At 42.8% G+C, this 14,899-nt stretch overlaps 1 protein-coding gene across 5 annotated transcripts in view; it reads right to left on the reverse strand.

The window, feature by feature from the left end:
• Positions 1-47: 47 nt before the first annotated feature.
• Positions 48-14,899, reverse strand: part of LOC116359291 (PRELI domain containing protein 3A-like) — an 18,753-nt gene continuing 3,901 nt past the window's right edge. The window contains exons 3-7 of one of the 5 annotated variants that reach the window (XR_004206654.1): positions 9,891-9,980; positions 9,711-9,781; positions 5,686-5,788; positions 1,766-3,553; positions 48-1,648 (exon numbers count right to left, since the gene is read on the reverse strand). Coding sequence is in view for 2 of the 5 variants with exons in the window: in XM_031812065.1 (XP_031667925.1) it covers positions 3,293-3,553; positions 5,686-5,788; positions 9,711-9,781; positions 9,891-9,980 (525 nt within the window). In the remaining 3 variants the exon portion in view is untranslated. Of the gene's footprint in view, positions 3,554-4,931; positions 5,009-5,685; positions 5,789-9,710; positions 9,782-9,890; positions 9,981-14,899 lie in introns of all 5 variants that reach the window. The other 4 variants (XR_004206656.1, XR_004206655.1, XM_031812066.1 and 1 more) reach the window with 4 other exon arrangements.

The following is a 14,899-nucleotide window of genomic DNA, read 5'->3' on the forward strand; positions in this document are numbered from 1 at the left end:
ACTTGTTAGCCTGTTAAAATACCCATTTATCATGAAGTCCATTTGCCAACCCAACGAGGTCCTGTTCACAGCTATGTAACATATCACCCTGGTCTGGAGAGTGAGGTTGTTCTCTCTAACCCTGGAACTTTCTGTCCGAACATATCACCCTGGTCTGGAGAGTGAGGTTGTTCTCTCTAACCCTGGAACTTTCTGTCTGAACATATCACCCTGGTCTGGAGAGTGAGGTTGTTCTCTCTAACCCTGGAACTTTCTGTCCGAACATATCACCCTGGTCTGGAGAGTGAGGTTGTTCTCTCTAACCCTGGAACTTTCTGTCCGAACATATCACCCTGGTCTGGAGAGTGAGGTTGTTCTCTCTAACCCTGGAACTTTCTGTCCGAACATATCACCCTGGTCTGGAGAGTGAGGTTGTTCTCTCTAACCCTGGAACTTTCTGTCCGAACATATCACCCTGGTCTGGAGAGTGAGGTTGTTCTCTCTAACCCTGGAACTTTCTGTCCGAACATATCACCCTGGTCTGGAGAGTGAGGTTGTTCTCTCTAACCCTGGAACTTTCTGTCCGAACATATCACCCTGGTCTGGAGAGTGAGGTTGTTCTCTCTAACCCTGGAACTCTGTCTGAACATATCACCCTGGTCTGGAGAGTGAGGTTGTTCTCTCTAACCCTGGAACTTTCTGTCCGAACATATCACCCTGGTCTGGAGAGTGAGGTTGTTCTCTCTAACCCTGGAACTTTCTGTCCGAACATATCACCCTGGTCTGGAGAGTGAGGTTGTTCTCTCTAACCCTGGAACTTTCTGTCCGAACATATCACCCTGGTCTGGAGAGTGAGGTTGTTCTCTCTAACCCTGGAACTTTCTGTCCGAACATATCACCCTGGTCTGGAGAGTGAGGTTGTTCTCTCTAACCCTGGAACTTTCTGTCCGAACATATCACCCTGGTCTGGAGAGTGAGGTTGTTCTCTCTAACCCTGGAACTTTCTGTCTGAACATTTAGATATATTTTGACTGCATTGTTAGCTCTACTGTAGTTTTCCTATCTATGTGAGGTCACTGTACATTCATTTAATGTATATACCTTCATAATCCTAGACTCTCTACGTGCAAAGAAATATCCATTGTGTTTAAAACGGCAAAGAAACTCTCTCGTTTAAATATGAAAAACCATTGAACCTTCCGTAAGAGAATGTTGTGACAGATTCCCTGGAAGAACCTTCCGTAAGAGAATGTTGTGACAGATTCCCTGGAAGAACCTTCCGTAAGAGAATGTTGTGACAGATTCCCTGGAAGAACCTTCCGTAAGAGAATGTTGTGACAGATTCCCTGGAAGAACCTTCCGTAAGAGAATGTTGTGACAGATTCCCTGGAAGAACCTTCTGTAAGAGAATGTTCTGATAGCTTCCTGGAGAACCTCCCGTAAGAGAATGTTCTGATAGCTTCCTGGAGAACCTCCCGTAAGAGAATGTTGTGACAGATTCCCTGGAAGAACCTTCCGTAAGAGAATGTTGTGACAGATTCCCTGGAAGAACCTTCCTTAAGAGAATGTTGTGATAGATTCCTGGATGAACCTCCCATATGAGAATGTTGTGACAGATTCCTGGATGAACCTCCCATATGAGAATGCTGTGATAGATTCCTGGATGAACCTCCCATATGAGAATGCTGTGATAGATTCCTGGATGAACCTCCCATATGAGAATGTTGTGACAGATTCCTGGATGAACCTCCCATATGAGAATGCTGTGATAGATTCCTGGATGAACCTCCCATATGAGAATGCTGAATGCATACTTCATACAGTGTATGGCAGTAGATAATTTCCATAGCAAATACCATCCGCATTTCATATAAAAGCTACAAAATGTCATTCTCCATATGTAATTCACACTACATATGGCATCCTAAATAGCATCCTGAATAGCATCCTAAATGGCATCCTAAATAGCATCCTGAATAGCATCCTAAATGTCATTCTCCATATGTAATTCACACTACATATGGCATCCTAAATAGCATCCTGAATAGCATCCTAAATGGCATCCTAAATAGCATCCTGAATAGCATCCTAAATGTCATTCTCCATATGTAATTCACACTACATATGGCATCCTAAATAGCATCCTGAATAGCATCCTAAATGGCATCCTAAATAGCATCCTGAATAGCATCCTAAATGTCATTCTCCATATGTAATTCACACTACATATGGCATCCTAAATAGCATCCTAAATAGCATCCTAAATGTCATTCTCCATATGTAATTCACACTACATATGGCATCCTAAATAGCATCCTAAATAGCATCCTGAATAGCATCCTGAATAGCATCCTAAATAGCATCCTAAATAGCATCCTAAATAGCATCCTGAATAGCATCCTGAATAGCATCCTAAATAGCATCCTAAATGGCATCCTAAATGGCATCCTAAATAGCATCCTAAATAGCATCCTGAATAGCATTCTAAATGTCATCCTATATAGCATCCTAAATGGCACGCAACCTACATCTATCATAGACCTTTGTATCCAATCAATATCCTCCTGGACATTAACGTTGGCCTCAATCCCTCAGTAGGGAAATCTTTCTGTGGAAGGATCAATGATCGCAGTCTTTCTGATGATATATTAATAACCCTTGTGTTTCTATTGATCGTCGACTTGACAGACAGCAACATTCTTTATGGGCATGGAGGAGGGTTGTGATGCCCTCTATGAAGCCAGGTCACCAGGAAGGGTTGTGATGCCCTCTATGAAGCCAGGTCACCAGGGAGGGTTGTGATGCCCTCTATGGAGCCTGGTCACCAGGGAGGGTTGTGATGCCCTCTATGGAGCCTGGTCACCAGGGAGGGTTGTGATGCCCTCTATGGAGCCTGGTCACCAGGGAGGGTTGTGATGCCCTCTATGGAGCCTGGTCACCAGGGAGGGTTGTGATGCCCTCTATGGAGCCTGGTCACCAGGGAGGGTTGTGATGCCCTCTATGGAGCCTGGTCACCAGGGAGGGTTGTGATGCCCTCTATGGAGCCTGGTCACCAGGGAGGGTTGTGATGCCCTCTATGGAGCCTGGTCACCAGGGAGGGTTGTGATGAGGGTTGTGATGCCCTCTATAAAGTCTGGTCACCAGGGAGGGTTGTGATGAGGGTTGTGATGCCCTCTATAGATCCTGGTCACCAGGGAGGGTTGTGATGAGGGTTGTGATGCCCTCTATGAAGCCTGGTCACCAGGGAGGGTTGTGATGCCCTCTATAAAGCCTGGTCACCAGGGAGGGTTGTGATGCCCTCTATGGAGCCTGGTCACCAGGGAGGGTTGGCTGGGCTGGTTGCCATGTGGGAGGTTTGTCTGGGCTGGCTGCCATGTGGGAGGTTTGTCTGGGCTGGCTGCCATGTGGGAGCTTTGTCTGGGCTGGTTGCCATGTGGGAGGTTTGTCTGGGCTGGTTGCCATGTGGGAGGTTTGTCTGGGCTGGCTGCCATGTGGGAGGTTTGTCAGGGCTGGTTGGTGTAGGATGATATAGTCCCTGATCATGTGGTCGACACAGTCCTCTGATTGGCCCTTCCTGCAGGAAACAATAGCAGAAGTGTTATTATCAGACAGAAAGTTGACAGGCGCTTTCTTTTCCCCATTTCATTGCTGAAAGTATTGGATCTTGTCTGGTTCTAATTATCTTGATCGAAGAACATGAATGGAAAAAGGGGAAAGTAGCAGGATAATGGCCATTGTCTAAATGAACCATTACAGCAGCATGCAGGCAGGTGCTGCTAAGTTCAGCCAGAGAAGAGTAGTTACCAGTCAGGTGCTGCTAAGCTAGGCCAGAGAAGAGTAGTTACCAGTCAGGTGCTGCTAAGCTAGGCCAGAGAAGAGTAGTTACCAGTCAGGTGCTGCTAAGCTCAGCCAGAGAAGAGTAGTTACCAGGCAGGTGCTGCTGAGCTCAGCCAGAGAAGAGTAGTTACCAGTCAGGTGCTGCTAAGCTAGGCCAGGGAAGAGTAGTTACCAGGCAGGTGCTGCTGAGCTCAGCCAGAGAAGAGTAGTTACCAGTCAGGTGCTGCTAAGCTCAGCCAGAGAAGAGTAGTTACCAGTCAGGTGCTGCTGAGCTAGGTCAGGGAAGAGTAGTTAACAGTCAGGTGCTGCTAAGCTAGGCCAGAGAAGAGTAGTTACCAGTCAGGTGCTGCTAAGCTCAGCCAGAGAAGAGTAGTTACCAGTCAGGTGCTGCTGAGCTCGGCTACGGAAGAGTAGTTACCAGTCAGGTGCTGCTAAGCTCAGCCAGAGAAGAGTAGTTACCAGTCAGGTGCTGCTAAGCTCAGTCAGAGAAGAGTAGTTACCAGTCAGGTGCTGCTAAGCTAGGCCAGGGAAGAGTAGTTACCAGTCAGGTGCTGCTAAGCTCAGCCAGAGAAGAGTAGTTACCAGTCAGGTGCTGCTAAGCTAGGCCAGGGAAGAGTAGTTACCAGTCAGGTGCTGCTAAGCTAGGCCAGGGAAGAGTAGTTACCAGGCAGGTGCTGCTGAGCTCAGCCAGAGAAGAGTAGTTACCAGTCAGGTGCTGCTAAGCTCAGCCAGAGAAGAGTAGTTACCAGTCAGGTGCTGCTGAGCTAGGTCAGGGAAGAGTAGTTAACAGTCAGGTGCTGCTAAGCTAGGCCAGAGAAGAGTAGTTACCAGTCAGGTGCTGCTAAGCTCAGCCAGAGAAGAGTAGTTACCAGTCAGGTGCTGCTGAGCTCGGCTACGGAAGAGTAGTTACCAGTCAGGTGCTGCTAAGCTCAGCCAGAGAAGAGTAGTTACCAGTCAGGTGCTGCTAAGCTCAGTCAGAGAAGAGTAGTTACCAGTCAGGTGCTGCTAAGCTAGGCCAGGGAAGAGTAGTTACCAGTCAGGTGCTGCTAAGCTCAGCCAGAGAAGAGTAGTTACCAGTCAGGTGCTGCTAAGCTCAGCCAGAGAAGAGTAGTTACCAGAGTCAGTACAGCTCACACAGAGGAACGTTCTCCCTTTCAGAGTTCTGAATGATCCACTCAATAGCATCCCAACCCTATAGAGACAGTAACACACAGAGAAGATCTTAGGTAGAGCATCCCAACCCTATAGAGACAGTAACACAGAGAGAATATCTTAGAGCATCCCAACTCATTTCAGAGAAAACATGGTCGAGGGTCAGCCATACAGAGACATCTAATGATAGTTTGGTCCGTGGCCCGTCTCTCTTCAGTCAGGAAAGCATAAAGGCTAAACGCTGCATGCAGAACATGCTCAGGGATTGTTACATGAGTATCGCTTAACGAGATTCTGTAGAGTAACTTATTACAACAGCACCTGTCTGGAGTTAGCTGACATTCTGAGGTATGGTTATACTGTATGGGGTTAGGGTTACAACAGCACCTTTCTGGAGTTAGCCGACATTCTGAGGTATGGTTATACTGTATGGGGTTAGGGTTACAACAGCACCTTTCTGGAGTTAGCCGACATTCTGAGGTATGGTTATACTGTATGGGGTTAGGGTTACAACAGCACCTGTCTGGAGTTAGCTGACATTCTGAGGTATTGTTATACTGTATGGGGTTAGGGTTACAACAGCACCTTTCTGGAGTTAGCCGACATTCTGAGGTATGGTTATACTGTATGGGGTTAGGGTTACAACAGCACCTGTCTGGAGTTAGCTGACATTCTGAGGTATGGTTATACTGTATGGGGTTAGGGTTACAACAGCACCTTTCTGGCGTTAGCTGACATTCTGAGGGCCATCATTCCCTCTAGGTAACTGCTCAAACTGACTCCTTTTACTGTGATGATGGCCTCCTGGGTCAGAACAGTACTGAGAGGGACAGAGGAGGGGGGAACAAGATAGTTAGAACAGCACTGAGAGGGACAGAGGAGGGGTGAACAAGATAGTTAGAACAGCACTGAGAGAGACAGAGGAGGGGTGGGGGGGGAACAAGTAGTTAGAACAGTACTGAGAGGGACAGAGGAGGGGGGAACAAGATAGTTAGAACAGCACAGAGGGACAGAGGAGGGGTGGAGGGGGGAACAGGATAGTTAGAACAGCACTGAGAGGGACAGAGGAGGGGTGGAGGGGGGAACAAGATAGTTAGAACAGCACTGAGAGGGACAGAGGAGGGGTGGAGGGGGGAACAAGATAGTTAGAACAGCACTGTGAGGGACAGAGGGGTGGAGGGGGGAACAAGATAGTTAGAACAGCACTGTGAGGGACAGAGGAGGGGTGGAGGGGGGAACAAGATAGTTAGAACAGCACTGAGAGGGACAGAGGAGGGGTGAACAAGATAGTTAGAACAGCACTGAGAGGGACAGAGGAGGGGTGGAGGGTGGAACAAGATAGTTGCTGTACAAGTTAATATTCATTTGTAAATGAGGTAAGTGGAAACGACACATACCAGGTTGTTATAAATGTGTCCTAATGTGTTATCATGCTAGGTTGTAATGTGTTATCCTGCTAGGTTGTAATGTGTTATCCTGCTAGGTTGTAATGTGTCATAATGTGTTATCATGCTAGGTTGTAATGTGTTATCATGCTAGGTTGTAATGTGTTATCATGCTAGGTTGTAATGTGTTATCATGCTAGGTTGTAATGTGTTATCATGCTAGGTTGTAATGTGTTATCATGTGTTATCATGTTAGGTTGTAATGTGTTATCCTGCTAGGTTGTAATGTGTTATCGTGCTAGGTTGTAATGTGTTATCGTGCTAGGTTGTAATGTGTTATCGTGCTAGGTTGTAATGTGTTATCGTGCTAGGTTGTAATGTGTTATCGTGCTAGGTTGTAATGTGTTATCGTGCTAGGTTGTAATGTGTTATCGTGCTAGGTTGTAATGTGTTATCGTGCTAGGTTGTAATGTGTTATCGTGCTAAGTTGTAATGTGTTATCGTGCTAGGTTGTAATGTGTTATCGTGCTAGGTTGTAATGTGTTATCGTGCTAGGTTGTAATGTGTTATCGTGCTAGGTTGTAATGTGTTATCGTGCTAGGTTGTAATGTGTTATCGTGCTAGGTTGTAATGTGTTATCGTGCTAGGTTGTAATGTGTTATCGTGCTAGGTTGTAATGTGTTATCGTGCTAGGTTGTAATGTGTTATCGTGCTAGGTTGTAATGTGTTATCGTGCTAGGTTGTAATGTGTTATCGTGCTAGGTTGTAATGTGTTATCGTGCTAGGTTGTAATGTGTTATCGTGCTAGGTTGTAATGTGTTATCGTGCTAGGTTGTAATGTGTTATCGTGCTAGGTTGTAATGTGTTATCGTGCTAGGTTGTAATGTGTTATCGTGCTAGGTTGTAATGTGTTATCGTGCTAGGTTGTAATGTGTTATCGTGCTAGGTTGTAATGTGTTATCGTGCTAGGTTGTAATGTGTTATCGTGCTAGGTTGTAATGTGTTATCGTGCTAGGTTGTAATGTGTTATCGTGCTAGGTTGTAATGTGTTATCGTGCTAGGTGTAATGTGTTATCGTGCTAGGTTGTAATGTGTTATCGTGCTAGGTTGTAATGTGTTATCGTGCTAGTTGTAATGTGTTATCGTGCTAGGTTGTAATGTGTTATCGTGCTAGGTTGTAATGTGTTATCGTGCTAGGTTGTAATGTGTTATCGTGCTAGGTTGTAATGTGTTATCGTGCTAGTTGTAATGTGTTATCGTGCTAGGTTGTAATGTGTTATCGTGCTAGGTTGTAATGTGTTATCATGTGTTATCCTGCTAGGTTGTAATGTGTTATCATGCTAGGGTTGTAATGTGTTATCATGTGTTATCCTGCTAGGTTGTAATGTGTTATCATGTGTTATCCTGCTAGTTGTAATGTGTTATCATACTAGGTTGTAATGTGTTATCATGCTAGGTTGTAATGTGTTATCCTGCTAGGTTGTAATGTGTCCATAATGTGTTATCGTGCTAGGTTGTAATGTGTTATCATGTGTTATTGTGCTAGGTTGTAATGTGTTGTAATGTGTTATCCTGCTAGGTTGTAATGTGTTATCCTGCTAGGTTGTAATGTGTTATCCTGCTAGGTTGTAATGTGTTATCCTGCTAGGTTGTAATGTGTTATCATGCTAGGTTGTATTGTGTTATCATGCTAGGTGGTAATGTGTTATAATGTGTTATCATGCTAGGTTGTAATGTGTTATCATGCTAGGTTGTAATGTGTTATCATGCTAGGTTGTATTGTGTTATCATGCTAGGTTGTAATGTGTTATCCTGCTAGGTTGTAATGTGTTATCATGCTAGGTTGTATTGTGTTATCATGCTAGGTTGTAATGTGTTATCATGCTAGGTTGTAATGTGTTATCATGCTAGGTTGTAATGTGTTATCCTGCTAGGTTGTAATGTGTTATCATGCTAGGTTGTAATGTGTTATCCTGCTAGGTTGTAATGTGTTATCATGCTAGGTTGTAATGTGTTATCCTGCTAGGTTGTAATGTGTTATCCTGCTAGGTTGTAATGTGTTATCCTGCTAGGTTGTAATGTGTTATCCTGCTAGGTTGTAATGTGTTATCATGCTAGGTTGTAATGTGTTATCCTGCTAGGTTGTAATGTGTTATCCTGCTAGGTTGTAATGTGTTATCCTGCTAGGTTTGTAATGTGTTATCCTGCTAGGTTGTAATGTGTTATCCTGCTAGGTTGTAATGTGTTATCCTGCTAGGTTTGTAATGTGTCATCATGCTAGGTTGTAATGTGTCATCATGCCAGGTTGTAATGTGTTATCATGCTAGGTTGTTATAGGTTGTAATGTGTTATCATGCTAGGTTGTAATGTGTTATCATGCTAGGTTGTAATGTGTTATCATGCTAGGTTGTATTGTGTTATCATGCTAGGTTGTAATGTGTTATCCTGCTAGGTTGTAATGTGTTATCCTGCTAGGTTGTAATGTGTTACCATGCTAGGTTGTAATGTGTTATCCTGCTAGGTTGTAATGTGTCATCCTGCTAGGTTGTAATGTGTCATCATGCTAGGTTGTAATGTGTTATCATGCTAGGTTGTAATGTGTTGTAATGTGTTATCATGCTAGGTTGTAATGTGTTATCATGCTAGGTTGTAATGTGTTATCGTGCTAGGTTGTAATGTGTTATCCTGCTAGGTTGTAATGTGTTATCCTGCTAGGTTGTAATGTGTTATCCTGCTAGGTTGTAATGTGTTATCCTGCTAGGTTGTAATGTGTTATCCTGCTAGGTTGTAATGTGTTATCATGCTAGGTTGTATTGTGTTATCATGCTAGGTGGTAATGTGTTATAATGTGTTATCATGCTAGGTTGTAATGTGTTATCATGCTAGGTTTGTAATGTGTTATCATGCTAGGTTGTATTGTGTTATCCTGCTAGGTTGTATTGTGTTATCATGCTAGGTTGTAATGTGTTATCATGCCAGGTTGTAATGTGTTATCATGCTAGGTTGTAATGTGTTATCATGCTAGGTTGTATTGTGTTATCATGCTAGGTTGTAATGTGTTATCATGCTAGGTTGTAATGTGTTATCATGCTAGGTTGTAATGTGTTGTAATGTGTTATCATGCTAGGTTGTAATGTGTTAGCATGCTAGGTTGTAATGTGTTATCATGCTAGGTTGTAATGTGTTATCATGCTAGGTTGTAATGTGTTATCATGCTAGGTTGTAATGTGTTATCATGCTAGGTTGTAATGTGTTATCATGCTAGGTTGTAATGTGTTATCATGCTAGGTTGTAATGTGTTAGCATGCTAGGTTGTAATGTGTTAGCATGCTAGGTTGGGGCTTTCTTTCTACTTACACCTCTGGGTTGTCTGGATGAGGTCTGTAAACCAGTCGTTCATCCACTGACACCAGATTGGTTAGAGTTATCTGCGGGACGAAGAAGAAGAAGACAAGAATTTGTATGAAACGTTCATGAAGATACCAACAACAACAGAAACCTGATTTATACAAGAGAAGGGGACCGCTTTCCACTCACATTAGTTGAATAAAGCTCCATCTTTTTCTCCTCGGGATCCACGATGGAGTGCTCCTTGACGTACGTCCGGGTATGACCGGTCCCCAAGATCTACAAGAGAAACATTCAGGTCAGTCTATATATACACACACTCTAGAAGCATTCAGGTCAGTCTATATACACACACACTCTAGAAGCATTCAGGTCAGTCTATATATATATATATATATACACACACTCTAGAAGCATTCAGGTCAGTCTATATATACACACACTCTAGAAGCATTCAGGTCAGTCTATATATATACACACACTCTAGAAGCATTCAGGTCAGTCTATATATATACACACACTCTAGAAACATTCAGGTCAGTCTATATATACACACACACTCTAGAAGCATTCAGGTCAGTCTATATATACACACACACTCTAGAAGCATTCAGGTCAGTCTATATATATACACACACTCTAGAAGCATTCAGGTCAGTCTATATATACACACACTCTAGAAGCATTCAGGTCAGTCTATATATATACACACACACTCTAGAAACATTCAGGTCAGTCTATATACACACACTCTAGAAGCATTCAGGTCAGTCTATATACACACACACACTCTAGAAACATTCAGGTTAGTCTATATATACACACTCTAGAAGCATTCAGGTCAGTCTATATATACACACACACTCTAGAAGCATTCAGGTCAGTCTATATATATACACACACTCTAGAAGCATTCAGGTCAGTCTATATACACACACACTCTAGAAACATTCAGGTTAGTCTATATATACACACACTCTAGAAGCAGTCAGGTCAGTCTATATACACACACACTCTAGAAGCATTCAGGTCAGTCTATATATATATACACACACTCTAGAAGCATTCAGGTCAGTCTATATATACACATACTCTAGAAGCATTCAGGTCAGTCTATATACACACACACTCTAGAAGCATTCAGGTCAGTCTATATATATATATATATATACACACTCTAGAAGCATTCAGGTCAGTCTATATATATACACACACACTCTAGAAGCATTCAGGTCAGTCTATATATATACACACACTCTAGAAGCATTCAGGTCAGTCTATATATACACACACACTCTAGAAGCATTCAGGTCAGTCTATATATATACACACACACTCTAGAAGCATTCAGGTCAGTCTATATATATACACACACTCTAGAAGCATTCAGGTCAGTCTATATATATACACACACACTCTAGAAGCATTCAGGTCAGTCTATATATATACAAACACTCTAGAAACATTCAGGTCAGTCTATATATACACACACACTCTAGAAGCATTCAGGTCAGTCTATATATACACACACACTCTAGAAGCATTCAGGTCAGTCTATATATATACACACACTCTAGAAGCATTCAGGTCAGTCTATATATACACACACACTCTAGAAGCATTCAGGTCAGTCTATATATACACACACACTCTAGAAACATTCAGGTCAGTCTATATACACACACTCTAGAAGCATTCAGGTCAGTCTATATATACACACACACTCTAGAAACATTCAGGTTAGTCTATATATATACACACTCTAGAAGCATTGAGGTCAGTCTATATATACACACACACTCTAGAAGCATTCAGGTCAGTCTATATATACACACACTCTAGAAGCATTCAGGTCAGTCTATATACACACACACTCTAGAAACATTCAGGTCAGTCTATATACACACACACTCTAGAAGCATTCAGGTCAGTCTATATACACACACACTCTAGAAGCATTCAGGTCAGTCTATATACACACACACTCTAGAAGCATTCAGGTCAGTCTATATATACACACACTCTAGAAGCATTCAGGTCAGTCTATATACACACACACTCTAGAAGCATTCAGGTCAGTCTATATATATATATATATACACACACACTCTAGAAGCATTCAGGTCAGTCTATATATATACACACACACTCTAGAAGCATTCAGGTCAGTCTATATATATACACACACTCTAGAAGCATTCAGGTCAGTCTATATATACACACACACTCTAGAAGCATTCAGGTCAGTCTATATATATATACACACACTCTAGAAACATTCAGGTCAGTCTATATATACACACACACTCTAGAAGCATTCAGGTCAGTCTATATATACACACACACACTCTAGAAGCATTCAGGTCAGTCTATATATACACACACACTCTAGAAGCATTCAGGTCAGTCTATATATATACACACACTCTAGAAGCATTCAGGTCAGTCTATATATACACACACACTCTAGAAGCATTCAGGTCAGTCTATATATACACACACACTCTAGAAACATTCAGGTTAGTCTATATATATACACACTCTAGAAGCATTCAGGTTAGTCTATATATATACACACTCTAGAAGCATTCAGGTCAGTCTATATATACACACACACTCTAGAAGCATTCAGGTCAGTCTATATATATATACACACACACTCTAGAAGCATTCAGGTCAGTCTATATACACACACACTCTAGAAACATTCAGGTTAGTCTATATATACACACACTCTAGAAGCAGTCAGGTCAGTCTATATACACACACACTAGAAGCATTCAGGTCAGTCTATATACACACACTCTAGAAGCATTCAGGTCAGTCTATATATACACATACTCTAGAAGCATTCAGGTCAGTCTATATATACACACACTCTAGAAGCATTCAGGTTAGTCTATATATATACACACTCTAGAAGCATTCAGGTCAGTCTATATATACACACAAACTCTAGAAGCATTCAGGTCAGTCTATATATACACACACACTCTAGAAGCATTCAGGTCAGTCTATATATATATATATACACACACTCTAGAAGCATTCAGGTCAGTCTATATATACACACACTCTAGAAGCATTCAGGTCAGTCTATATATACACACACTCTAGAAGCATTCAGGTCAGTCTATATACACACACACACTAGAAGCATTCAGGTCAGTCTATATATATACACACACACTAGAAGCATTCAGGTCAGTCTATATACACACACACTCTAGAAGCATTCAGGTCAGTGTAGACATTGTTAATGTTGTAAATGACTGTAGCTGGAAACTGAAGATTTATTTTAATGGAATATCTACATAGGCGTACAGAGGCCCATTATCAGCAACCATCACTCCTGTGTTCCAATGGCACGTTGTGTTAGCTAATCCAAGTTTATCATTTTAAAAGGCTAATTGATCATTAGAAAACCCTTTTGAAATGATGTTAGCACAGCTGAAAACTGTTGTTCTGATTAAAGAAGCAATAAAACTGGCTTTTCTTTAGACTAGTTGAGTATCTGGAGCTTCAGCATTTGTGGATTCGATTACAGACTCAAAATGTCCATAAACAAAGACCTTTCTTCTGAAATTCATCAGTCTATTCTTGTTATAAGAAATGAAGGCTATTCCATGCGAGAAATTGCCAAGAAGCTGAAGATCTCGTACAACGCTGTGTACTACTCCCTTCACAGAACAGCGCAAACTGGCTCTAACCTGAATATAAAGAGGAGTGGGAGGCCCCGGTGCACAACTGAACAAGAACATCAGAGTGTCTAGTTTGAGAAACAGACGCCTCACAAGTCCTCAACTAGCAGCTTCATTAAATAGTACCCGCAAAACACCAGTCTCAACATCAACAGTGAAGAGGCGACTCCGGGATGCTGGCCTTCTTGGCAGAGTTGCAAAGAAAAAGCCTTATCTCAGACTGGCCAATAAATATAAAATATTAAGATGGGCAAAAGAACACAGACACTGAACAGATGAAGATTGGAAAAAAGTGTTATGGACAGATTAATCTATGTTTGAGGTGTTTGGTTTACAAAGAAGAACATTCGTGAGACGCAGAAAAAATTAAAAGATGCTGGAGAAGTGCTTGACGCCATCTGTCAAGCCTGGTGGAGGCAATGTGATGGTCTGGGGGTGATGGTCTGGGGGTGATGTTCTGGGGGTGAGGGTCTGGGGGAGGTGGAGGCAATGTGATGGTCTGGGGGTGATGGTCTGGGGGTGATGGTCTGGGGGTGATGGTCTGGGGGAGGTGGAGGCAATGTGATGGTCTGGGGGTGATGGTCTGGGGGAGGTGGAGGCAATGTGATGGTATGGGGGTGATGGTCTGGGGGTGCTTTGGTGGAGGCAATGTGAAGGTCTGGGGGTGATGGTCTGGGGGAGGTGGAGGCAATGTGATGGTCTGGGGGTGATGGTCTGGGGGAGGTGGAGGCAATGTGATGGTCTGGGGGAGGTGGAGGCAATGTGATGGTCTGGGGGTGATGGTCTGGGGGTGATGGTCTGGGGGTGGGGGTCTGGGGGTGGGGGTCTGGGGGTGATGGTCCGGGGGTGCTTTGGTGCTGGTAAAGTGGGGGATGTGTACAGGGTAAAAGGAATCTTGAAGAAGGAAGACTATCACTCCATTTTGCAACGCCATACCCTGTGGACGGCGCTTAATTGGAACTCATTTACACCTACAACAGGACAATGACCCAAAGCACAGCTCCAAACTATGCAAGAACTATTTAGGGAAGAAGCAGTCACCTCTATAAGGAAGTGGCCAGCACAGTCACCGGATCTCAACACTATTGAGCTGTTGTGGGAGCATCTTGACCGTATGGTACGTAAGAAGTGCCCATCAAGCCAATCCAACTTGTGGGAGGTGCTTCAGGAAGCATGGGGTGAAATCTCTTCAGATCACCTCAACAAATTGACAACTAGAATACCAAAGGTCTGCAAGGCTGTAATCGCTGCAAATGGAGGATTCTTTGACGAAAGCAAAGTTTGAAGGCCACAATTATTATTTCAATTAAAAATCATTATTTATAATCTTGTCAACCCATTTCATGTATATTTTTCATGGAAAACAAGGACATTTTTAAGTGACCCTAAACTTCTGAACGGTAGTGTATATACATACCTACACAGAGACCAGTTTATAAAGTTATAACCCCCCCGTTCACAGAAATGGTTCGCTCCTACAGACAGTGAGTCACGTGG

The sequence above is a fragment of the Oncorhynchus kisutch genome, unplaced genomic scaffold (genome assembly GCF_002021735.2).
Source record: "Oncorhynchus kisutch isolate 150728-3 unplaced genomic scaffold, Okis_V2 Okis02a-Okis13b_hom, whole genome shotgun sequence".
Taxonomy (NCBI): domain Eukaryota; kingdom Metazoa; phylum Chordata; class Actinopteri; order Salmoniformes; family Salmonidae; genus Oncorhynchus; species Oncorhynchus kisutch.